This window comes from Cnephaeus nilssonii, assembly GCF_951640355.1.
Source record: "Cnephaeus nilssonii genome assembly, chromosome: 5".
NCBI classification, from domain to species: Eukaryota; Metazoa; Chordata; class Mammalia; order Chiroptera; family Vespertilionidae; genus Cnephaeus; species Cnephaeus nilssonii.
This window is the reverse complement of record NC_137076.1, coordinates 66,945,686-66,972,198: the sequence shown is the minus strand read 5'-3', so window position 1 is coordinate 66,972,198 and position 26,513 is coordinate 66,945,686. Positions and strand designations below refer to the sequence as shown.

The window sequence follows — 26,513 nt, the reverse complement described above, 5'->3', positions numbered from 1 at the left end:
AAACCCTTTACTATAGTATTATTATTTACTTTCATATTTCAGACTTCTCTTTCGTGAGTATTCTTATTCCCATCAAATGTTTGTATTTAAACAATTTTTAATACTAATTTTAAAGTAATGTCCAGTTATGAAAAATAGAACTTGAAGTAAGTACTATACTATTATTAAGGGCATCCTATATAATAAAGAGCTAATATGCAAGTGGTCATCACGCCCTCTTGCTGGGGCCGGGGGATCTGAGGCCGTGCCCCCCACCCTGCGGGGCTTGACGGGGATGGGGCCGGCCGGGTCTGAGTCTCGCGCGATTTCGAGCCGCGCATGGGTGGGCCGGGACTTGACTCTGGGTCCCGCCACGCACCCCAGACTCTGACAGGAGGGAGATTTTCATATACATTTTACTAATTTTCTTTTATCTCTGACACTTTTGTTATAGAGAAAGGGCAAATAGCAATATTAAAGTATTTCCTCTAATTAATTCCCTTTTAATTGTGCACGAATTTCATGCACTGGGCAACTAATACAAATATAAGATTCTTAAAGCGATACATATGTGTTCTTCAACTAAAATATAACTAAAATTTTAAAGTTAATATGTATGTTGAATTTTTATATCATATTTGTATTTGTATTTCTAAAAGCTGAATACCTTTGAATTTTAGTTAAAGTTCTGATCAATAAATCTTTAATTATTTTGAAGAAATTTTGTTCTAGTTTTTTTTAATATAGATTTTTAAAAAATTTCTTTATTGATTAAGGTATTACATATGTGTCCTTATTCCCCCATTACGCCCTCCCCCCCAATGCATGCCCTTAACCCCCTGTTGTCTGTGTCCATTGATTAGGCTTATATGCATGCGTATAAGTCCTTTGGTTGATCTCTTCCTCTAACCCCCACCGTCTCCTACCTTCCCTGAGGTTTGACGTTCTGATCGATGTTTCTGTCTCTGGATCTGTTTTTGTTCATCAATTTATGTTGCTCATTATATCCCATAAATGAGTGAGATCATGTGATATTTATCTTTCTATGACTGGCTTATTTCACTTAGCATAATGCTCTCCAGCTCCATCCATGTTGTTGCAAATGGTAAGAACTCGTTCTTTTTTACCGCAGTGCGGTATTCCATTGTATAGATGTACCACAGCTTTTTAATCCACTCATCTGCTGATGGGGCACTTAGGCTGTTTCCAAATCTTAGCTATGGTGAATTGTGCCGCTATGAACATAGGGGTGCATATATCCTTTCTGATTGGTGTTTCTAGTTTCTTGGGATATATTCCTAGAAGTAGGATCACTGGGTCAAATGGGAGTTCCAATTTTCGTTTTTTGAGGAAACTCCATACTGTTCTCCACAGTGGCTGCACCAGTCTGCATTCCCACCAGCAGTGCACAAGGGTTCCTTTTTCTCTGCATGCTCGCCAGCACTTGTCATTTGTTGATTTGTTGATGATAGCCATTCTGACAGGTGTGAGATGGTACCGCATTGTTTTGATTTGCATCTCTTGGATGATTAGTGACTTTGAGCAGGTTTTCATATGTCTCTTGGCCTTCCTTCTGTCTTCTTTTGAAAAGTATCTATTTAGGTCAGTTGCCCATTTTTTGATTGGATTGTTTATCTTTTGTTAAGTTGTATGAGTTCCCTGTAAATGTTAGAGATTAAAACCTTATCGTTATGTTCTAGTTTTATTTTATCCTTAAATTATAGCACATTTATTTTTGAGAATCCCCATAGCCTAGTGGCTAAGACTTTTACTGGTAAACAGATAAATGATTTGAGTCCTGTTATTAAAACTCATAATAAATCTGTGCCCTTTTTGCCCTATGTGGTTTGGCTCAGTAGATAATGTCGGCCTGCAAACTGAAGGGTCCCAGGTTCGATTCCGGTCAAGGGCACATGCCTGGGTTGTGGGCTCGATCCCCAGTAGGGGGCATGCAGGAGGCAGGCAGTCAATGATTCTCTCTCATCATTGATGTTTCTCTCTCTCTCTCTTCCCTTCCCTCTCTGAAATCAATAAAAAATTTTTTTAAAAAAAATCTGTGCACTTTACCAAGTTACTGCAGTCTCCCCTTTTTTCTGGGGATATGATCCAAGAACCCCAGTGGATGCCTGAAACTGCAGATAGTACAGAACCATATGTGTTTTATGTGCTAAATTTTTTCATAGCCATCATACCTTTTCACTTGAAGCATTTTATATGGTTTCTCTTTGGTATATTCGAATTGCCAGCATCACTACCCTTGTGCTTTGGGGCAATTATTAAGGAAAATAAAGATGACATGCCACAAGCACTGTGATACTGTGACAGTTATTAGTAGCAGATAGCTACTAAGTAATTAATAGGGTGCTTATGCTGGACAAAGGGACAATTCCCTTCTAGTGTGAGATTTCATCATGCTACTCAGAATAGAGTGTGTAATTTAAAGTTTATGTATTGTTTATTCCTGGAATTTTTCATTTACTGTTTTGGACCAGAGGTAACTAAAACTGTGGAAAGTGAAATTGCAGACAGAGGGGGACTGCTGTACTTTATTTCTTTGAACTTTAGTGTCCTCACCTATGAAATAGAAGTAATTTTTAAAATTTTTAGGTTATTGGAAGTAAGGATGTACAATTAAAATTTTTGAATGCAAGTTCTTTAATAGATCAAAATTCCTATTTATAGGCACTGAAAGATAGCACAGAAGTGGAAATTGTGGATGAGAAAATGAGAAAAAAGATAGAACCAGAAAAATGGCCAATTCCGGGCCCTCCTCCACGTAGGGTGCCACAAACAGACTTCTCTCAACTGATTGACTGCCCAGAGTTTGTACCAGGCCAAGCCTTTTATTCACATGCAGGTAACAGCTTTTCTTCTACAGCGAACAGCATAACACTGGGCTTTTTGATGCAATTTGCCTATCTTTTTAAAGCTTATTTAGCTTCAGTAGGAAAATTAAAGATAACTAAATGACTCTGATGCTCCAAATTCTACTCATAATTGTCTCCCACACAGAGCTATAAATTAAATAGGGTTTTAAGAATTATGAGTGAAGCTCTGCTCTATCTTAAATTATTTGTGTACTTTGTTACGTGGAGTTTGTACTTACCTTCTCTTAATTTTGCTAAATAATTATAGATATATTGTGCCAGTTTTCCCCTTGTAAACTTGGAATAGTCCAGTAGGATTCCAGTATCTAAGTCTCATACCCAAGAGTGGGGAAGACTTTATTTAATTTTCTTACCAATGTACTTCAACTTTGTCTTGAAAAGATTAGATGACCTACCTATATTCTAATGCATAATTGGGGTTCTCTTAAGAAGTTATTATAATTATTGATTAAAGAATTGGTGGTACTTAGAATTTCCAAAAACTGCTTTAATGTTAAGATTTTTTTTTTTTCCTGGATCATTTTTAAGACATTCCCTCTTGGGAAAAAATATGTGTGCTTAAACTTTTTTCAGTCAGGGTGATGATCTACTGATGCTCTTGGATGTCATTTGATCGGAATATGCAGAGGAATAGGTGACTCACTGAAATATCATTATAAATATTGGAACAAATCGTGCTGCAGAAATGAAAGCGACCAGAGTTACTTCTTTGCAAGAATGTCTACTCCCAACTCCTTGTGGAGGACGTTGGGTCAACACTACAGTGGAGATAAACACCTATGTGATGATGATGATGAGAGACAGACCAGAGGACTGCTGTTGTTTTTATACGAGCTGCCCATTTGTGTATAAATAACCTGGGCTGTATGTGCTACTTTTTATTCACGGTGGGAAAGTTAATTTTCATTCTGGAAATATTACAAGATTCTGTCTTTTCCTTTTAGACTTATGTACTTGTGTCCAGATCAATAAAGTAGAAATAGAGAGGCTTCAGTGGCATTTCCCAGATTGTTAGGTCCTTTGCTATTTAATTTGCCCCTCTTTTATAGTGTACTGTATCTCACATGTTGTCATATTTCACATGGACTTTAAGATTTATTAATGTGGATACTAAGGAATAAGAAATTTAAGAAATGAAAGTATTTTTTTCACTCTTTAAAATTTATTTTTTATACACTAGTGTGAGGCACCTGCCATCAAAAAAGCACTGATGGACAGTCTCACAGATAATTTTATTTATTGTTTCTTTGATTGTCAGCCCTCTGTGCCTCTAAACCTAGAAAGCAACTTGGGCAAGTGTTTTAAAATTTGAAGAAACATTTTTAAGGTTTTTTAAATAAAGATATGCTGTCTGTATAAGTTAGATTAATATATTGTGTAAATGTGGGGTCCAAGATGACATTTTTAACCTGCTCATGAACAGGCATTAGTTGAGTTAGATAAAATAGAAAACACTTCTTCCACAGAGTAGCTAAGATAGGTTAGTCAAGTTGGTGATGCCTGTCCATAAGCGATTTATGCATTATTAATAAAATTACAGGAATAAAATCACAATGTCTGATAAATTTTTGTGTTCTTTTTTAATGTACTCATTTACATGCACACATACACTGCCTGAAACCAGTCAGTGTACATTTAAAATGTTAAAATATTTAGGTTCTTTACATTATATATACATCAGAAACCAGATGGATAATGAAGGCATTATAAAAAGATGGAATGTGTTTTGAGTTATGCTGATTCACTTTAAATCATAGGAATAATCACGTAAATTCAGTCTTTTCCTGTGACTGCCCAAATTTCTGACCTTAACAATTCTCCTCTGATAAGAAAGCCTTAGTTTCCTAAATTCAGTCTAGAGTACTGCCACCAAAAATTTGAAATGGGAATAAGGGATAGGAAATTTAGATTATTTATCTATACCCATGCATAGAGAAAAATAGTGAAACTTTTACCTTAAATCCTTTTCACTCAAGTGAGAAGACCTCAAATTTCAAAAACATAACCCATGATAATATATTTTCGAAGGGATTTGTGTGGTAAAATAAACATTTTTGGTCCTTTTCACTAAAAAATTAAAATTTCTATTTTTTCCTCTATGGAGCTTGAATTGTCTAACATGGATTGACCTTTGTGCTGAACAGAGGACCTTAATGCACCAGGAAAGGTTGATTATGGGAATGGTAAGGTGTTCTGAAATGTAGGTTTTGCAGTTCTATGGATATAGTATTGCACTTTCAATAGTAAAAGAATTGCATTCACCAAAATTGAGAGGTCAGGTATTTGACAGTCTTGTGTTGTTTTTTGTTTGTTTCTATTTGGCTTTAAAAAATACAAGATTTTCCCTAATGATTGCTAAGCTGTGGGATTTTTTTGAAAAGTTGATCTGTAGAAGTGTTCTTGAATGTGCCACACATAAAGCATGTAAATCATTTTTAAAGCAATCTATGTAATTACTCAGTGCTGTGATTCAGGGTGGATAAAAAAAGTCATGACAGCCTGGCCATTGTGCTCAGTGGTTGAGTGTCAACCTATTAGCCAGGAGGTCAAGGTTTTATTCCCTGTCAGAGCACATGCCCGAACTGTAGGCTTGATCCCCAGTAGGAGGTGTGCAGGAGGCAGCCGATCAATGATTCTCATTATTTCTATCCCTCTCTCTTTCTGAAATCAATAAAAAATATTTTTTTAAAATGTCATGACAGGTAAATATCATGGAATATATACAGCAGGCAAAAGTAGGTTTACAGGTATTCATGTGGAAAATAATGTAATAGATATAAACTCACAACTGTAAACTTGCTTTTGCCCCACCCTGTATATGATGATTTATCTTACGTCATATGGACAATTTTCAATTACTGAAAATGCAACAATGTTTTTTATTCCTGTTGAGTTCTTACAAATTAGAAACCATAAATGTCAAAGTATGCATCTAATTTTTTGTCTAAGTTTAGTTTCAAGTAATCCAAGCCATATTCAAATTCATTTGGTCTTGGAAGATTAGTGCTTTACTATTAACCCTTAAAATTTTCACACATATCGTTTGAAATCTTTTCATTGTAAAAACAATCACACAAAGCATATGTATAGCTTAATTATAAGGTAAACAACCTTTAAAAGCTAAATTTTTCTTGTCCTACCCAATTTCTTGGGCATTTTAATGTCATTTAATTTATAAGCACATGTGCTGTGAACATAGTAAAACACTTGACTTCATGGTAGAAACATTCAAGCTTAAAGAATATTTAGACATGATTATGTAATAAGCATAAGTAGTTGTTAAATATCTATGTTAAAAATAGTTGCAACTGATTTTCCTAATAGTTGCATAATGGTAAGTTACTTTATTCTCACACACATTCTAGGATGGTGGTTCTGTGTCTACTTCTAAAGCTTTATTCACTCTATGAACATAGATGATTCATAATATTAGAAATAGGGTTCTCTCTAACTTGAATAGTATGGACAGCCCGAAACTAGTATTTTCTTCATACTACTTTTGTGGATCATGTGATCACATATATACCATTAATTAAGGAAGTTAGCATCAATGTTCAATAGAAATGTATTTGCCATCCCTAGCCAGATTGGCTCAGTGGATGAGGGACAGCCTGCGGACTGAAGGGTACTGAATTCGATTAATGTATCAATGTCCCCAAAGCCGCCTTTTCTCTGACTTTAGTGAGGCAAAGCAGACCAGTCTAGGCTCATATCCCTAGCCCTTTCTTGTTTCACATCCCCAGCTTTAATAAACATCCTCTAAAATGAAAAATAAATAAATAAACATCCTCTAAAATGAAAAAACAAAACAAAAAAAACCCAACACAATTTAATATAGCTAAATATAGCATATTAGCATAAAAATTATGGATGTTTTTTTGTACCATGTCTTTGAAATCTGGTACATGTTTTATACTTATCCTGAGCACATTTTAGGATTAGTCATCTTTCAAGTGCTCAATAGCTTCATATGGCTAGTGGCTGCTATTGAACAGTGCAGCTTAAAGCATTTTTTAAAATATAAAACTATATATTTTTAAAGTAATATAGTAATCTATGGGTTGGTTCCTAGAATAGCTATTTGTCCATCAAAAAGATAAACTTATCTGATTGTAGTATGTAGTAGATGAAATTAAAATCTTGGAATATTCTCAAACTCAGATTCCTGGAATGTGCCTTTGCATTTTAATTTAGCAAATAAAATGAAAATTGTTCATTTATTTCAGTTTTCTCTATGTAATATATTCAACTTTGCAGAATTTCTAAGGAATTGGCTTTTGAGGAGTAAATGTTTCGAATTCTGCAGTATAAAATATTTTTTAAATGTTTTTAAGTGAGCGTCTTGTTTTGTTTTTTTAAATATATTTTTATTGATTTCAGAGAGGAAAGGAGAGGAAGAGAGAGAAACATCAATGATGAGAGGGAATCATTGATTGGTTGCCTCCTGCACGTTGGACTGAGCCCACAACCCAGGCATATGCCCTTGACCAGAATCGAACCTGGGACCCTTGAGTCCCCAGCCGACGCTCTATCCACTGAGCCAAACTGGTCAGGGCTGCAGTATAAATTTGTTTTTAGAACACTTTTTGTCCAAAGCAAGTTTACATTGCATTATAACTTAAATAGTCTTTGACTTTTAGAAAAGGAATTTATGAAGGACTCAGTTTGAATTTTACTTATGAGTATACTTCGACTTAAAAAAATAAAAGATAGTGTGGAGAAAGGCATTTTTAATTCCAACAGTTATAAAGTGTTTTAAATGTTATTGCCAGGGCAGTGCACTTTAATGATATGATGTTCTACTCTTTATTCAGTACTAGTAGCCCTGCACATGAATCCTTGTGCCAGTAGCTCTTTGCCACCCTCCTGTAGCTTCCTCCCCACCCCCCCATAGCCTGCTGCCCTGCCTCCTCCTTTAGCTCTCCACCGCCCACTTGTAGTTCACTGCCCCACCCTCCTACAGATCCTTGACCCAGTAGTTACGCCTCAGGGCGTAACAGATAATTAGCATATTCCTCTTATTATATAGGTAAACCTTGTTAAGCAAAGGAAATGTTCAAAGTGTTTGAGTAATGGCTGTCTTAGTATAAAACCTAGCAGAACAATGTAGGACCGGTTTTTGTCCACAATAAAATAAATAGTTTAACTGGCTTAATAGCTTTCAGATTTCATAATCTCATTATGATTAATAGATTTTAATATAAGATTTTGCAGAGAATTGTTTCCCAAATAGATGTACTGTCATAATGGTGACTTTCATTGATATTCTTGAGAAGTTTTAATGAATTTGGACTTTGTAAGGTTTGGTGACATTGCACTTATTACTCATTGGTTTCACTTGAATGCATCTTACAAACTCTTCAGGTTTGAAAATCATTGAAAAGATTATAATTGAGATTGACTTATCATGCTGTGTGAAAAAAATCAAGCCCAAGGAAAAAAATGAAATGTTTTATAAGTAATAAAACTATTATTTTAACTACTGAACTAACTTAAAATTTTAGAGTCTGCCCCCAATTCTCCAAGAATTGGAAGTCCACTGATCCCAAAGAAAAGTACTGAAACAAGTAATCTCCAAGCAATGACTAGAGTTTTGTCTACCAGTTTGCCTGACTTGGACTCAGAACCTTGGATAGAAGGAAAAAAGAGACATCGTTCATCCCCAGTGAAATTGAATGTAAGTTGTTATAAACCAAGTGAACTGTGATAAATTTTATGTGAGATATATATATATATCTCACATAAAATTTTATATATATATTTTTATATATTTATATATATAAAATTAGAAAACATTTTTAGAAATTGTAAAAATTGGAACCATTGGCCTTCAGTAAAAACTTGTGGGTTACTCATTAGCTGAAAATATGTGGCATTAGCTTTTAAAATTTATCTTTTCTGGATAAGATTTCGCTTTTTTACTTGTGACTAATTTAAATTTTAATACTTTTCATTTTTTAAAAATCTAAATTTTTAATTTTATAACCTTGTTATATTATTTGTAACCTTGTAAATTATTTTTAAAGTTCGTATACAAATAAATACTTCTAAAGGGTAAAGAGCAGAATTTTTTATGTTTTGGTGATGCACAATAGGAAAGGGAAAGATAGTTGATTTCTTGGTGGGAGTGAGATGGGTGTGGTTAGGAAACAATAAGAGAGATCCCTGTGGTAGAACTGTATTTTTGGTGGCTGGATGCACGAGCTCTCCAAGGTGATAAAAATTGCTCTGATCTAAACCACAAACAAATGTTCAAGTAACACTGGGGGAACCTGAATAAGATTGATAGGTTATGTCAGTGTATACCTTGTTTCTGATATTGTACTATAGTTTTGCAAGATTGGGGGGGAACTGGATAAAGAATAATTGAGATCTCTGTTTCTTATAACTATGTGAATGTACAGTTATCTTGAAGTAAAAAGTTTACTAAAAATAAACTTGTAAACAGTGCCACTCAAATGATTTGAATAGTGAAAATAAGCTCTATAAGGTAAAGCTCACTAAAAATAATTGGGCACAGATGTAAAAAGGATAAGAAAGCTATCATATTGAAGGTTATTATGAACAGCGCTCTTTATCCCTAAGAGCAAAGCATGAAGAAAGGAAACATGCAGGATTTAAGAATGGTTCTTCTCTGCTGGACCTGGAGGTATTGATATTTTTGCCTCACCAGAGGGCATTTGGCAGTTGTCTGGAGACATTTTGGTGGTTACAACTGGAGGAGTGCTACTGCATCTTGTGAGTGGAGGCCAGGGAAGCTGCCAAACATCCTAGAGTGCACAAGACACCCTTTTATACACACACACACACACACACACACACACACACACACACAATTATCAAGCCCAACATGTCAGTAGTGCTAAGTTTGAGAAATCCTGACCTAAGATAAGGTCTTAATTTGCACTAATAGTTAAATGTAGTACACTTAAATGTTAAAAAGAGTTTTATTTTTCCTTGGGGGCATTTGAGAAACCTAACAAAGTTTTTCCAAACATGATTTTCTAAAGATCCTGATTAATTTTTATATCTGTCATGGCAAACCTGGATCACTAGAGAGGGAGAGTAGTGTCCTGGACTCGTTGACAAAAATTTACCATATTTATACTAAGAGCCACATTTTCCCTCCATATTTAAAGTCTCCACATTTATTTTTTTATTTTATTTTTTTTAGTGGAGAATACCAATTCTCTTTTTATTTTAAATATTTTTTACAGAGAGGTAGAGAGAGGGATAGAGAGTTAGAAACATCGATGAGAGAGAAACATCGATCAGCTGCCTCTTGCACACCCCCTACTGGGGATGTGCCCGCAACCCAGGTACATGCCCTTTACCGGAATCGAACCCGGGACCCTTGAGTCCGCAGGCCGATGCTCTATCCACTGAGCCAAACCGGTTTCGGCTAAAGTCTCCACATTTAAACATTTCTTTTAAAAATAATGGTTCATTTTTCAATTTGTTTATGTGATTTGTTAAAAATGATAGAAAAGTTTTTATAAAAAATACCAATTTCTTCTTTTAGGAATCAGCATCTCTACCTGAAGAGGCATCAAATCAGCTATATCCTCCAGATGAACAAGAACAAGAAGAACTTGATTTTTTATTTGATGAAGAGATGGAACAAGTAGAAGAACGAAAAAACACATTTATTGATTGGTCTGATAATGATTCAGATTATGAAATAGATGACCAGGATTTAAACAAGATTTTGATTGTAACTCAGACACCACCTTACATGAGAAAACATCCTGGAGGAGATCGAACAAGCAACCACATGTCTCAGGCAAAAATTACATCTGAACTTGCTAAAGTTATCAACGATGGCTTATATTATTATGAACAGGATCTGTGGATGGAAGAAAATGAAAACACACACACAGCCATAAAGGTAATTGTTTCTGGCCAACATCTTTCTGCTGATACTATGGCTTAATAGTGTGTTGTTGCTTATATTTTCCTAAACTTTAAATTTTCTTTTATTTTATGGGTCTTTATTTTAGAAAAATTTAAATATAAATAAATTATATTTAATTTGAAAATTTCCAAGAAATATATCTGATAATCACAAACTGAGAAATATCTTATTAAAATTACAGTGAAATAAATACTTAAATTACAAAGAAAATATTAGCACTCTGAAATAAGTCAGTCAGAGAAAGACAATCACATGATCTCGCTCATATGTGGAATCTAAGTAACAAACTGATGAGTGGAGTGGATCCAGAGACATGGAAGCATGGAACGGAGTGTGGAATCTTGGAGGGAAGGTGGGAGAGGGTAGGTGGATGGGAGGTAATCAACCAGAGACCTTGTATGCATAACCCATGGACACAGACAATAAGGTGGTGAAGATGGGAGGCAGGGACGGGCTGGAGAGGGTTAAAGGGGGAGGGGGGAAGGCACATATGTAATACTTTCAACAATAAAGAATTATTGAAACAAAAAAAATAGAGCTTGGGGCTCAATATGATCATTGAAAAAAATTACAGTGAAATAAATACTTAAATTACAAAGAAAATTTTAGCACTCTGACTAAAATCCTTGCTTTTTTTAGGTGAAAATAATAAGGCTCTTTCTCATAAGGAATAAAACCTGAAGTTATGGACAGGCTTAGTTTACATGCTCACTCCTAACCTGGCGTTGGTCACCACAGCTATATGAGTGGGGCTTCTGAGTTGGGTTACTTTTTTTTAAAATTTCTTTATTGATTAAGGTGTCACATATTTGTCCTCATCCCCCCATTCCCATCCTACACCCCTCCCCACGGATGCCCCAACCCCCTGTTGAACTTAACCATTGGTTAGGCTCATATGCATGCACACAAGTCCTTTGGTTGATCTCTCCCTCCTCCCCCCACCCTCCCCTATCCTCCCTCTGAGGCCCGATAGTCCGATCAATGCCTCCTTGTTTCTGGTTCTGTTCTTGTTCATCAGTCTATGTTGTTCATCATTTCCCCTAGATGAGCGAGATCATGTGTCACTAGAGATATTCTTATAAGAACTGAATGTGAGATGAACAATAATAGTTATGCTGACAGGCAAATGAATCAGTCTGTAGTGAGTTTCTTTCTGGACCAACAGTTCTTTTGAGACCCAATATCCATGTCCACCAGTTCCTTATGTGTACATGTCGGCACTGACCGCTCAGCTCTGGATGGTGGACAGACAAATGGTGGTAAGAGTTGGGTTACTTTTGTTGCCTCCTTCCACCTTAGTCTATGATGCATTCACTGTGATAGTAGAACTGTGTGGACAAATGTAGAAGATTAAACTGGATGATTGTTTTTCATTCTCCAGTCATTACTGTGGTGCTAGGGGTGCTATTTGAAACCTTGTTCCTTTTATTTTAATTTACTTCATTTCATTTTTTATCTTTTTTATAGTCTGATACCTATCTCAGTTATTAAGGTAATATATGAGATTGCCAGTGTAGTCAACTGACAATCTGCATTTTTATATGAATTTTAATGGGATAGGTATTTATTTATTTATTTAATAAATCTTTATTGTTCAGATTATTACAGTTGTTCCTCTTCCCCCCACCCCCTAGCTCTCCTCCACTTGGTTCCCATCCCACCCTCTTCCCTTACCTCCCCCCCACTGTCCTAATCCATAGGTGTACGATTTTTGTCCAGTCTCTTCCCGCACCCCCCATACCCCTTTCCCCGTGAGAGTTGTCAATCCACTCCCTTTCTATGCCCCTGATTCTATTATATTCACCAGTTTATTCTGTTCATCAGACTTTTTATTCACTTGGTTTTTATATTCACTTGTTGATAGATATGGATTTGTTATTCATAATTTTTATCTTTAACTTTTTCTTCTTCCTCTTCTTAGAGAGTACCTTTCAGCATTTCATATAATACTGGTTTGGTGGTGATGAGCTCCTTTAGCTTTTTCTTATCTGTGAAGCTCTTTAGCTGACCTTCAATTCTGAATGTCAGATTGGCTGGGTAGAGTACTCTTGGTTGTAGGTTCTTGCTATTCATCACTTTGACTATTTCTTGCCACTCCCGTCTGGCCTGCATAGTTTCTGTTGAGAAATCAGCTGACATTCGTATGGGTTCTCCCTTGTCCTCTGTAATAAAATGGCAATATGCAAATTAACCATCACTCTGCTACATAAGCCACACCCACCAGCCAATCAGGGCGAGTATGCAAATTAACCCCAATCCAAGATGACTACAGCCACAGAGAGCAAGGTTTCTCAGGTAACAGAGCAAGCCAAGCTTTCCATAGCCGTTGCAGGCCTAAGCCTCCACTCAAGCTACAAAGTTTCAATTATAGAAGGTAAAGAAATTCAAACAAAGGGCTGCAGAATGGAGCTTGAGAGAGCAGGCCAGGGTTGCCGGCGGCAACAGGGGAAGCAAAGCTTTCCGCACACCCTGGCCGGGCCCACCCGCTTAAGGCAACAAAGTTTCAATTGTAAAAGGTGAATTAACTGCCACAGAAAATGGCTGCCGCCCCGGAGGGAGCCCCAGGCTTGGCTCCGCTCCAGGTTACAAAGTTTCAGTTGTAGAAGGAAAATAAATTCCAGATACCAGGGCCTCCCCTTGGGTTGCCAGGGGGCGTGGCCGGTCTACAAACCACCACAGGCCCCTCGCTTAGGCTGCCCCACACCCCAAGGGAACCCCCACCTGATCCGGGACACTCTTCAGGGCAAACCAGCTGGCCCCCACCCGTGCACCAGGCCTCTATCTTATCTAATAAAAGAGTAATATACAGATTGATCATCACTGCAACACACAATATAGCTGCCCCCATGTGGTCAAAGATCCTGCCCCCATGTGGACACAAGATGGCCACTACAAGATGGCCAGCAGGAGAGGGCAGTTGGGAGGCACCCAGCCTGCAAGGGAGGGCAGTTGTGAGGGACCAGGCCTGCAAGGGAGGGCAGTTGAGAGGGACCAGGCTTGCAAGGGAGGGCAGTTGGAGGTGATCAACCCTGCAGGAGAGGGCAGTTAGGGGTGACCAGGCTGGCAGAGGAGGGAAGTTGGGGGCAAACAGGCTGGCAGGGGAGCAGTTAAGCATCAACCAGGCTGGCAGCGGAGTGGTTAGGGGGTGATCAGGCTGGCAGGCAGAAGTGGTTAGGGGCAATCAGGAAGGCAGGCAGGCAAGCAGTTGGGAGCCAGCAGTCCTGGATTGTGAGAGGGATGTCCGACTGCCCGTTTAGGCCCGATCCCACCAGGATCGGGCCTAAACGGGCAGTCGGACATCCCTCCAGGAGTCCCAGATTGGAGAGGGTACAGGCTGGGCTGAGGGACAACCCCCCGCCGTGCACGAATTTCGTGCACCGGTCTTCTAGTATGTAAATAACTTTTTCTCTTGCTGCTTTCAAGATTCTCTCTTTGTCTTTTGCCCTTGGCATTTTAATTATGATGTGTCTTGGTGTGGTCCTCTTTGGATTCCTCTTATTTGGGGTTCTGTGCGCTTCCTGAACTTGTAAGTCCATTTCTTTCACCATGTGGGGGAAGTTTTCAGTCATTATTTCTTCTAATAGGTTTTCAGTATCTTGCTCTCTCTCTTCTTCTGGCACCCCAAAAATTCGGATGTTGGTACACTTAAAGTTGTCCCAGAGGCTCCTTACATTATCTTCATATTTTTGGATCTTTTTTTCTTTTTGTTTTTCTGGTTGGGTGTTTTTTGTTTCCTCATATTTCAGACCTTTGGTTTGATTCTTGGGGTACGTTGATCTACAGTTGAGTTTCTGTATATTCTTTATTTCAGACATTGTATGCTTAATTTCTGACTAGTCCTTTGCCATTTTTTTAGCATTCTCATTAAGGTCCTTGAAGGTCTCATCAAGTTTCTCAGCAGTTTTTAGAAGATTCTTGAGTAACCTTATAAATGTGGTCCTGAACTCCATGTAGTCCCGTAGTTTGCTTTCCTCCATTGCCCCATTTCGCGACATGCCTCTGTGTCTCTGCATTTTGGCTGCTTCCCTGTGTTGATGGAGCCGCTTTGTGTGGTAGGTGACCCACAGGGGCCAGTAGCTCAGCCTCCCCAATCACCCGAGGTAGACAGTCTTGGTACACCCCTTTGTGGGCTGAGTGTAAAGTCTTGTTGTAGTTAAGCCTTGATTGCTGTTGGTACCCTGGGAGGAATTGTCCTCCAGGCCAATTGGCTGTGGGGACCCGCTGTGTTTATAATGGAAGAACTGCTGCGCTGGAGACACGCTTATGATGCAGGACTTGTTTCAGTGGGGCTTTGGTGCTCACTGAGTCTGCCTCTTGAATGTGTTACTTATGGATGTGAGGAGTTGAAATCTGTGTTTCACACTGACCACTAGGTACACTGGCTTCTGGATCTCCAATGGGGTGCAGGTCAGCTACTGTCTGAGGTCACCCGCAGGAGCTATAGCAAGAACTACAATCCTCTCCTCCCTGCTTGGGATTTGTAGATTATGGAGCTGTCTGAACTGGTTTGCAAGTTAGCAGCGATAGTGAAGTCCATTCATATGCAAAAGCCACTGCTTGGAGCTTGGGTGAGTTTGTAGGTTGTGCAGGGCGGGGTCTCAGGGCGTCACTAGGCTAGGGCGTGGCAAACAGCAATGGCTGGCAGCCAGCCATCCCGCGCCTCCTACCGCGTCCCCGCGTCTCGCGCCCCAGCGCAGCAAACAATTATTCCTCCGCGCAGCTCTGCAAGCAAGCCACCCTCACTTTCCGACCCAATGGCAGACAGTCCAGCTTCTCCCCATAGGAGTTTGGGTCTCGCGCATCTCCCCTTCGGGTTGAAGAAAGCAATGCCTGCTGCCAGTCAGGATCTGCTGCTAGCCCATATTGCGCGCGCGCCCCCGTACCTCAGCTTTTCAGCATTTGTGCACTGAGTGCTCCTCTCTTTTTCTGTCTGGTTGTAGAACTTCCACTCAGCCAGCCCTCCCGTGGCTCTGGGTGATAGACGTTTTGTCTTTTAGTTGTAGTTTTGAAATTGTTGTGCACGGCTGCAGTTTAGGTGTGTTTACCTACGCCGCCATCTTGGGCTCCTCTCAAATTATTGTGTAAGTAAATTGAGCAGCTCACAAGACAGTTTACAAGAAATCAGCACAGAGTGGCAGAGGTAGAACATATGAAAGAAGGTATGGAATGATATTATAGACAGTCTGCTATTTTTTGGTACACTGTAAATCAAATTGTAGACTTAACATCTAGTAGATTTTATTTAAAGCTTTTTTTTTTTTTTTTTACTTGGGTGATGTGGTTCAGTGGTTGAGCATCAGCGTACGAACCAGGAGGTCACTGGTTTGATTCCCAGTCAAGGGTATGCTAGAGTTGCAGGCTGGATCTCGCTCATCATTGATGTTTCTATCTCTCCCTCTCCTTCCTCTCTAAAATCAATAAAAATACATTAAATTTTTTAAAAATGTATTTTAAAAAAATAAAAGGTAAAAGCAAGTACGAAATGAGAAATATTGAGTGATAAATATGGCTTAATTGGACTTTCAGAGGGAAAGGAGAAAGATGGGGGAGAGTCAGTATTTTAAGAGGTAATCTCTAGGACCTTTTCTGAGCTATGGAGAGGTATCGGTATACTAGGTGTACCAGTTAATAATGCGGATTTTTTTCAATAGATGGAGTTACACATATATTGATATATATGCAATTTGATATGTATGTTATTTGTGGTATTGACAGCAAGCTTCAAAACTTGATATGTCAAATTTGCTGAAGGTGTTAACATCATAGATATTTTTACAATTAAAAATGTCAAATTTCATGCCAAAAAGAGCATTTGCGGGAAGTTATAATTCATTACTTTATTTTGAAGAAAGTTATATATTTCGGGAAGCTTATGGTGAACATGCTCCATCTCAAGATACTTGTGAATGCTGATTTAAACTCTTTAAAAGTGATGATGTGAAAGACAAAGAACGTCTTTGTCTCTGATAGAGTCTAGATGCCCTGCAGAGTTAAAGGCTACATTATAATCCTAGAGTGATTATCAATTTTTACAAAGTTATTAAGACAACATTTGTGTATGCAACCAAAAAAGTTTGAAGACAAACAATTACAAGCATTATTGGGTGAAGATGCATGTCAAACTCAAAAACAACTTGCAGAAAGATTAAATGTTGCTTAGCAAACAATTTCCAATCATTTACAAGCAGTGGGAAAGATTTTAAAGGAAGGAAAATGGGTGCCACGTCAACTGAACAAAAGACAAATGGAAAACCGAAAAGTCATCAGTAAAATGTTGCTTCAAAGGCACGAAAGAAAGTCTTTTTTTTTTTTTTTTCCCATCAAATTGTGTCTGGCGATGAAAAGTGGATTTATTTTGAGAATCCCAAATGCACAAAATCATGGGTTGATCCAGGTCACCATCAACATCAACTGCAAGGCCAAATCTCTTCGGAAAGAAGACAGTGCTCTGCGTTTGGTGGGATCAGGAAGGTGTAGTGTATTATGAGCTTCTAAAACCAGGTGAAACTGTTAATACTGATTGCTACTGAAAACAAATAATCAATTTGAACCACGCTTTGATCGTGAAACGACCAGAATGTGCCAGAGGACACGGCAAAGTAATTTTGCTTCATTATGATGTACCACCACACACTTTGAAACCAGTTAAAGACATGTTAAAAGATCTTCCTTGGGAAGTATTAACCCACCTGCCGTATTCACCAGACCTTGCTCCTTCAGATTACCACTTGTGTTCTGACCTATGGCACACACACTTTCTGAGCAGCACTTCAAAATGTACGAAGAAGTGGAAAATTGGGTCTCTTTATGGTTTGCCTCAAAACAAGAAAAGTTCTATTGGGACGCTATCCACAAATTACCTAAACATGTGGGAAATGTGTAGCTAGTGATGGACATTACTTTGAATAAAGCACTTTTGATGTTTCTCTTGAAATTACCGTGTTTTCTTTGATTACAAAATCTGCATTATTAACTACTACACCTAGTACAGCAGTCGGAATAAAAGGGATATTTACTTTCAAAGATAGAAGAGTAACTGACTGGACAGTTAACTAACTGCTGACCTACCACCAGCAACAGTTGAATGCAAGAATGGAAAGATAGTATTAACACACCAGGGAAAAATTGCTATCAGCCTAAAATTGTATGCTTTGGAAAGAAAGGTTTCAAGTATGAGGGTAAAATATGAGAAATTGCAACCAGCAGAACCTCATCAAAGGAAGTTGCAGAGGTAGTATAAAAATGATTCCAGATGCCAAAGATGCAGAAAGGACTGCAAAGTGAGTGATAAATGTCTGAAAGTCTAAATATATGATACCTATATTAAAAAACAACTAAGTCTTATAGATTTAATATAGCATTAAGTTATGAATGAGAACAATAAATGATAGTATTCAAAGGTTTTTAGTCTGAAAAGATTGATTATAGTTAAAGTATTCGTGTTGCCATTTGAAAGATAGCCATATGAAAAAAAAATAGCCGTGGCTTGGTTGGCTCAGTGGTGAGAGTGTCAGACTATAGACATAGGATGGAGGGTTCAATCCCCAGTCCAGGGCATGTTCCTGGGTTGCAGGTTCCATCCCCGGCCCTGGTTGGGGTGTGTGTGGGCAGCAACCAATTGATGTGTCTCTCACATTGATGTTTTTCTATCTCCCCTTCCTCTTTTCCACTGTTTCTGGAAATCAATGGAAAAAATATCCTCTTGGGTGAGGATTTACCTAATAAAAGAGTAACATGCTAATTGACCATACCTTCGCGACACCCACCAGTCAATCAGGAGTGAGTATGCAAATTAACCCAACAAAGATGGTGGGTTAATTTGCATACGCAGGTGCCAAGCAGCCCATGGCAACAATGCAGGCGTTCCGCACCACTCCAGCCGCTCCTGGCCTCTGGGAAGGTAGGAAGGCGGAAAGGCGGCTCTGGCCAGAGCGAAGGTAGTGCTGGCACCCAGGGGAAGGAAGGCCCATTCTTGCACGAATCTTAGTACATCGGGCCTCTAGTTTAAAATAAAATGGAATTAGAGGAAATAACCTTGAAACTAGGATAAAGGGAAAATGGAACAAGACAAAATATGAAAAGGGGGCAGGCCTCCAGCGCAAATATAATGTGGTAGAATTAAACTCAAATATTTAAGTAAGAGCCCTGACCGGTTTGGCTCAGTGGATAGAGCATTGAGCCGTGGACTGGAAGGTCCCGAGTTTGATTCCAGTCAAGGGCATGTACCTAGGTTGTAGGCTCAATGCCCAGTGGGGGACATGCAGGAGGCAGCTGATCGATGTTTCTAACTCTCTATCCCTCTCCCTTCCTCTCTGTAAAAAATCAATCCTATCTAATAAAAGAGTAATATGCAAATGGACCATACCTCCGCTACCACACCCATCAGCCAATCAGGAGCGAGTATGCAAATTAACACAAACAAGATGACTGCGACCACGGAGCGAGCAGGAGGCTTGGGTTTCTCCAGCAATGGAGGAAGCCAAGGTTTCTGCCTGTGCTGGCCTGCGCTCGAGGCTACAAAGTTTCAATTATAGAAGATAAATAAATCCCAGATACCAGGGCCTCCACTTGGGTCACCGGGTGGCGTGGCCGGCTTGCAAACCACCACAGGCCCCTTGCCCAGGCCACCCCATGTCCCAAGGGAACCCTCACCCTGATCCGAGACACCCTTCAGGGCAAACCAGCTGGTCCCTACCCATGCATCAGGCCTCTATCCTATCTAATCCTATCTAATAAAAGTAATGTGCAAATTGACTTTCACTCCAGCACACAAGATGGCTGCCCCCATGTGGACACAAAATGGTCAGCAGGGGAGGGCAGTTGGGAGGGACCAGGCCTGCAAGGGAGGGAAGTTGGGGGCAACCAGGCCTGCAGGGAAGGGCAGCTGCGGGGGACCCAGGCCGGCAGGGGAGGGTAGTTGGGGGAACCAGGCCTGCAGTGGAGGGCAGTTAGGGGTGACCAGGCCTGCAGAGGAGGGAAGTTAGGGGCAATCAGGCTGGCAGGGGAGCAGTTGGGGATCAATCAGGCTGGCAAGGAAGTGGTTAGTGGGTGATCAGGCTGGCAGGCAGAGGCGGTTAGGGGCAATCAGGAAGGCAGGCAGGCGAGCAATTGGGAGCCACCACTCCTGGATTGTGAGAGGGATATCCGACGGCCCATTTAAACGGACAGTTGGACATCCCTCGAGGGGTCCCAGATTGGAGAGGGTGCAGGCTCTGCTGAGGGATACACCCCCCCCCTGTGCACGAATTTCGTGCACCGGGCCTCTAGTAAAAATATACTTTTAAAAAATAGAAGAATATAAATATTGTCAAATTGTATGTAAACACAGTCAAATTACGTTATTTACATATACCACATTTTAAAAAAAAATAAGCCAAAGTTGAAAAGTTTAGAAAAATACATATAAAACAGTAATCAACCAAAATCAATCTACAGGTTCAATGTAACCTGTCTATATCCTAACTGGCATCTTTGCAGAAATTGACAAACTGACCTGAAAGTCATTTGGAAAATCAAGAAGGGACCCAAAATAATAAAAACTATCTTGAAAAAGAACAAAGTTGAGGTATTTATACACAGTTCTTTTACTAGTATAAGGTAGACATATGGATCAATGGAAGAGAATTGAGAGTCTACAAATAAACCCCTATGTCTGTGATGAATTGACTTTCAGCAAAAGTACTTAACCATTCAGTAGGGAAAAAGTAGTCTTGAGACAAGTACATATCTACGTACAAAAGAAGTGACATGGTTATTTATCATGTGCACAAATTAACTCTAAATCAATGAAATATAAGAACAAACACTCTCTTTGCAAGAAAACCTGGAAGAACATTTTTTAAGTTGTTTTTTTACAGAGAGGAAGGGAGAGAGAGAGAGAGTTAGAAACATCGATGAGAGAGAAACATTGATCAGCTGCCTCCTGCACACCCCCTACCGGGGATGTGCCTGCAACTAAGGTACATGCCCTTGACCGGAATCGAACCTGGGACCCTTAGGTCTGCAGATCAACGCTCTATCCACTGAGCCAAACCAGTTAGGGCTGGAAGAACATTTTTATGAATTCATATTTGACAATGGTTTGTTGTATGACAATAATTGCATAAAGAAAAAATATCAAAACTTAAATTTTGTGCTTTAAAGGATACCACTAAGACAGTGAAAGGACAATAAAAACATAATACCATTTAGTTTACCACCTCCAGAATTAAATACTGAGGTGTAAATCTAAGAAAATATGTACAAGTTTCATGTGAGGAATATAACTTTGACTAGAGGCCCGGTGTATGAAGTTCGTGCACGGGTGTGTGTGTCCCTCAGCCCAGCCTGCACCCTCTCCAATCTGGGACCCCTCGAGGGATGTCTGACTGCCCGTTTAGGCCCGATCCTACTGGTAGAATCGGGCCTAAACGGGCAGTCGGATATCCCTCTCCCAATCCAGAACTGGTGGCTCCCAACTGCTCGCCTGCCTGCTTTCCTGATTGCCCCTAACCACCTCTGTCTGCCAGCCTGATCACCCCCTAACCACTCCCCTGCCAGCCTGATTGCCCCTAACTGCCCTCCCTGCAGGCCTGGTCACCCCTAACTGCCCTCCCCTTCAGGCCTGGTTCCCCCCCAACTGCCTTCCCCTGGAGGCCTGGTCCCCCCCAACTGCCCTTCCCTGTAGGCCCTTGCCCCCAACTTCCCTCCTCTGCCGGCCTGTTCACCCCTAACTGCCCTCCCCTGCAGGCTTGATCTCTCTCAACTGCCCTCCCTTGCAGGCCTGGTCCCTCCCAACTGCCCTCCCCTGCTGGCCTGATCGCCCACAACTGCCCTCCCTCCTGCTGGCCTGATCGCCCACAACTGCCCTCCCTTGCAGGCCTGGTCCCTCCCAACTGCCTTTCCCTGCTGGCCATCTTGTGGTGGCCATCTTGTGTCCACATGGGGGCAGCCATCTTGTTTGTTGGAGTGAGAGTCAATTTACATAATCCTCTTTTTTATTAGATAGGATAGAGGCCTGATGCACGGGTAGGGACTGGCTGGCTGGCTTTCCCTGAAGGGTGTCCCGGATCAGGGTGAGGGTTCCCTTAGGGCATGGGGTGGCCTGGGCAACGGGCCTATGGTGGTTTGCAGGCCGGCCACGCCACCCGGCGACCCAAGCGGAGGCCCTGGTATCTGGGATTTATTTATCTTCTATAATTGAAACTTTGTAGCCTTGAGCGCAGGACAGAGCAGGCCAGGAAGTTGGTCTTCCTCCACGCTGGGAAACCCAAGCCTCCTGCTCGCTCCATTGCTGCAGCCATTTTTGTTGGGATTTATTTATCTTCTATAATTGAAACTTTGTAGCCTTTGAGCTCAGGCCAGGGCATGCGGAAAGCTTGGCTTCCTCCATTGCCGGGGAAACCCAAGCCTCATGCTCGCTCCATGGTCACAGTCATCTTGGTTGGGTTAATTTGCATACTCGCTCCTGATTGGCTGGTGGGCCTGGCTTATGGACGCAGCGTAGGTATGGTCAATTTGCATATTACTCTTTTATTAGGATGAAATAAATCAAACCTATTTCATTTAGGAATGCTCAATATTGTCATTTTTGCCCAATTTGTTCTATAGATTCAGTGTAGTCTCAAGCAAGATTCGAGGAATTAATTTTGTGACTGACTACCAATTGATTCCAGAATTTATATGGAGAGACATAAGACCCAGAATAGCCAATTCTTTATTAACAGTCAGAGAACTGATACTCCCCAGCTTTAAGAGTTACTGTAAAGCTATAATGATCAAAACAGTGTGGTACTGTTGAAAATATAGACAAATAGGACAATGCACAAAATAGAGAGCCTGCAATATAATGAACTTATCTTTGGCAAAGGAGCAAATGTAATACAATGGAGAAAATAGTGTTTTCAACAAGGTGATGAAATAATGGACATCCACAGGAAGAAATGAATCTAGACACAGACCTTATAATTTTTATAAAAATTAACTCAAAATGTACCACATACCTAAATGAATCACATACACAAAACTATAAAATTATTAGAAGATAACATTGCGGAAAATCTGAATGGCCTTGAGTTGGGCAGTGACTTTCTAGATAAGACATCAAAAGCACAATCCATGAAAGAAGAAATCGGTGTTTGATTTCATTAAACTAAAAACTGTTCTGTGAATGATAGTGTCAAGAAATGAGAAGACAAGCCTCAGTGTGGCAGAAAGATATCTGGTAAAATTATTATTAAAAATATACAAAGAACTCTTAAAACTTAACAACGTGATTAAATATGGGCCAAAGCCCTGGCCAGGTGTCTTTCTTGGTTGCAATGTTGTCCCATATACCAAAAAAAGATTGCTGGTTCGATATTCCAGTAAGGGCATAAACCTACGTTGTGGGTTTAATCCCCAGTCCGGCACCTATGGCAGGCAGCCAATCGATGTTTCTCTCTCCCTCTGCGCCTCTCTCTCCTTCTGCCTCCCCCTTTCCCTCCCTCTCCCTTCTTCTTTCTCTAAAATATAAAGGGCCAAAGATCTGAAAAAGACAAATGACTATTATGCATATGACAATACTCCATATGTCATCAGGGAAATGCAAATTAAAACAACATACTGCTACAGACAGAATGGCCAACATTGGACACTGACAATACGAAATACTGGGGAGGATGTGGAGCAACAGGAACTTTCATTCATTGGTAGTGGAAATGCAAAATGGTAGAGCCACCTTAGAAGACTGTTTGGCAGTTTCTTACAGGAACTAAGCATATTCCTTGTCATACAATCTAGCAGTCACCTACCTTGGTACTTACCCAAAAGAGATGAAAAGTTATAGCCAAAAGATGTTGATAGTGGGGAGACCATGTGTGTGGGAGGGTATAGCAACTTCGTACTTTTTGTATAATTTTGCTGTAAAACTAAAACTGCTTTAAAAAGCATCTGTTTAAAAAAAATAGAACATATTCACAAATCATATTTATTAAAGGAGTCTTACAACTCAAAAAGACAACCCAATTAAAAATCAAAGTCACTCCAAGAGATACCATTTCATACCTTCTATGATGAGTATATAGTTGTCTCTAGGAATTAGGGGCACTGATCCCTGCACAGTTGAAAATCCATGTGTAAACTTAACTACAGTCCCTCAGTATTCACAGGGGATTTGTTCTAGGATACAAAATTTATGATATTTAAGTCCCTAGTATAAAATGGCATAGGCCCAACTGGGTTGGCTCAATGGTTGAGCATCGACCTATAAACCAGGAGGTCATGGTTTGATTTCTGGTCAGGGCACATGCCAAGGGTTCGGGCTCCATCCCCAGTGTGGGTCATGCAGGAGTCAGCCGATTGATGATTCTCTCATCATTGATGTGTCTCTCTCTCCCTCTAAATTCCTTTCTGAAATCAATAAAAATATATTAAAATAAAATGGCATAGGAAAATGCCTACAATTGGTCCCCCTCATCCACAGATTCCAAACTGGATTGAAAATACTATTTTTGATCTGCAGATGGATGAATTTACAGATGTGAAACCTGGATATCCAAAGGGCCGACTGCATATTATTATTATTTTAATCTTTATTTTTCAGATTATTACAGATGTTCCTCTTTTTTCCCAACATAACTCCCCTTCACCTGGTTCCCACCCCACCCCAGGCCTTCTCCCCACCACTGTCCTCGTCCATAGGTGTAAGCTCTTGGTCCAATCTCTTCCCGCACCTCCCCCCCCCACAGTACCTTCCCCCCAAGAATAGACAGTCCGCTCCCTTTCCATGCCCCTGATACTATTACATTCACCAGTTTATTCTGTTCATCAGATTTTTTATTCATTTGACTTTTATTTATTTATTTATTTTTATTTATTTTTATTTTTTTTAAAAATATATATTTTATTGATTTTTTACAGAGAGGAAGGGAGAGGGATAGAGAGCTAGAAATATCAATGTCGACCAGCTGCCTCCTGCACACCCCCCACCAGGAATCCTGCATAGTTTCTGTTGAGAAATCAGCTGACAGTCATATGGGTACTCCCTTGCAGGTAACTAACTGTTTTTCTCTTGCTCCTTTTAAGATTCTCTTTTTGTCTTTTGCCCTTCGCATTTTAATTATGATGTGTCTTGGTGTGGTCCTCTTTGGGTTCCTCTTGTTTGGGGTTCTCTGAGCTTCCTGGAGTTGTAAGTCTATTTCTTTCACCAGGTAGGGGAAATTTTCTGTCATTATTTCTTCAAATAGATTTTCAATATCTTGCTCTCTCTCTTCTTCTGGCACCCCCATAATCCGGTTGTTGGTACGCTGAAAGTTGTCCCAGAGGCTCCTTACACTATCTTCATATTTTTGGATTCTTTTTTTCTTTTCCGGTTGGGTGTTTTTTGCTTCTTCGTATTTCAAATCTTTGACTTGATTCTTGGGATCCTCTATTCTGCTGTTGAACCTCTGTATATTATTCTTTATTTCAGTCAGTGTATGCTTAATTTCTGACTGGTTCTTTTCCTTTTTTTTTTTTTTTTTTTTTGGCATTCTCACTAAGATCCTTCAAGATCCTTGAAGTTCCTCGGATGTTTCTAGAATATTCTTGAGTAACCTTATAACTGTGGTTTTGAATTCTATATCCAGTATTTTGCTTTCATCTATTTCTTTCATTTATGACATGTTTCTTTGTCTTCACATTTTGGCCACTTCCCTGTGTTGATAGAGTGGCCTTGTGTGGTAGGTGTCCTATAGGGTCCAATGGCTCAGCCTCCCCAGTCACCTGAGGTGGACACTCTTGGTGCACCCCTTTGTGGGCTGTGTGCACAGTCTTGTAGTTAAGCCTTGATTGCTGTTGGTATCACTGGGAGGAATTGACCTCCAGGCCAATTTGCTGTGAGGACCAGCTGTGTCTACACTGGAAGAGCTGCTGTGCAGGAGCCACCCTTATGGAGCAGGACTTGCTTCAGTGGGGCTTTGGTGCTCACTGAGTCTGTCCCTTGAGTGTGTCTCTTATGGATGTGAAGAGTTATAATCTGGTATGGTCTCACACTGACCACTGGGTATACTGGCTCTTGGATCTCCAAGGAGGTGCAAAGTCAGCCACTTCCTGGGGCCGCCCAGCAGGAGCTACAGAGAGATCTGCAAATTCCTCCTCTTTGTATCGGGTTTGGAAGTGCCCAGACGAGGCCCAGCTGTGTAGCAAGGCTCGCTGCTGCTGCTGCTGCCTGTTTAACAGGTTTTAGGCTGAGAAAGGACAGGCCATTCATATGCAAAAGCTGCTACACACAGCGTGGGATTCACCAAGGTGGAGCAAGGATTCACCAAGGTGGAGCAAACAGCAGTGGCTGCCAGTCAGCCCTGCACTGGAAAGTCCCCCCACCCACCATCCTGCGTGCCTGCGCAGGACCAATGATTTGCTGCAAGCACCTCTGAAAGAAAGCTGTTCTTGCGTTCCTGTCCTGATGCCAGACAGTCCAGTTTCTCCCCGTATGTGTCTGGGTCCCCCAGAGTCTTGCCCGGAACTGGAGTTCAGAGCAAGCTGGAGCTTGTATCTCCCTCCTGATTAAAAAAGTAGCACACCTGGGTACCAGCACTTTCTGCGCCTCCGCACCTCCTACCAGTCTCAGTGCACTTTCTTCACCTTCTTCACCTCAGCCAGCTTTCCTGCGGTTCTGGATGCTAGTTCTGCCTTTTAGTTGTAATTTTGATGTGGTTGTGAGAGGCATCAAGTATAGGTGTTTACCTATGCCACCATCTGGGTTCTCCTCTGCATATTGAAAAAAAATTCAG

The 26,513-nt window shown here is 40.3% G+C and overlaps 1 protein-coding gene across 15 annotated transcripts in view; it reads left to right on the top strand.

The window, feature by feature from the left end:
* LARP1B (La ribonucleoprotein 1B) overlaps nt 1-26,513 on the top strand; it is a 92,340-nt gene that overhangs the window by 26,900 nt on the left and 38,927 nt on the right. For 10 of the 15 annotated variants that reach the window (XR_013813512.1, XR_013813513.1, XR_013813514.1 and 7 more), the window contains 4 exons: nt 2,662-2,836; nt 8,372-8,544; nt 10,390-10,755; nt 24,661-24,792. Coding sequence is in view for 10 of the 15 variants with exons in the window: in XM_079770660.1 (XP_079626786.1) it covers nt 2,662-2,836; nt 8,372-8,544; nt 10,390-10,755; nt 24,661-24,792 (846 nt within the window). In the remaining 5 variants the exon portion in view is untranslated. Of the gene's footprint in view, nt 1-2,661; nt 2,837-3,440; nt 5,037-8,371; nt 8,545-10,389; nt 10,756-24,660; nt 24,793-26,513 lie in introns of those variants that run through there. The other 5 variants (XR_013813515.1, XM_079770658.1, XM_079770663.1 and 2 more) reach the window with 2 other exon arrangements.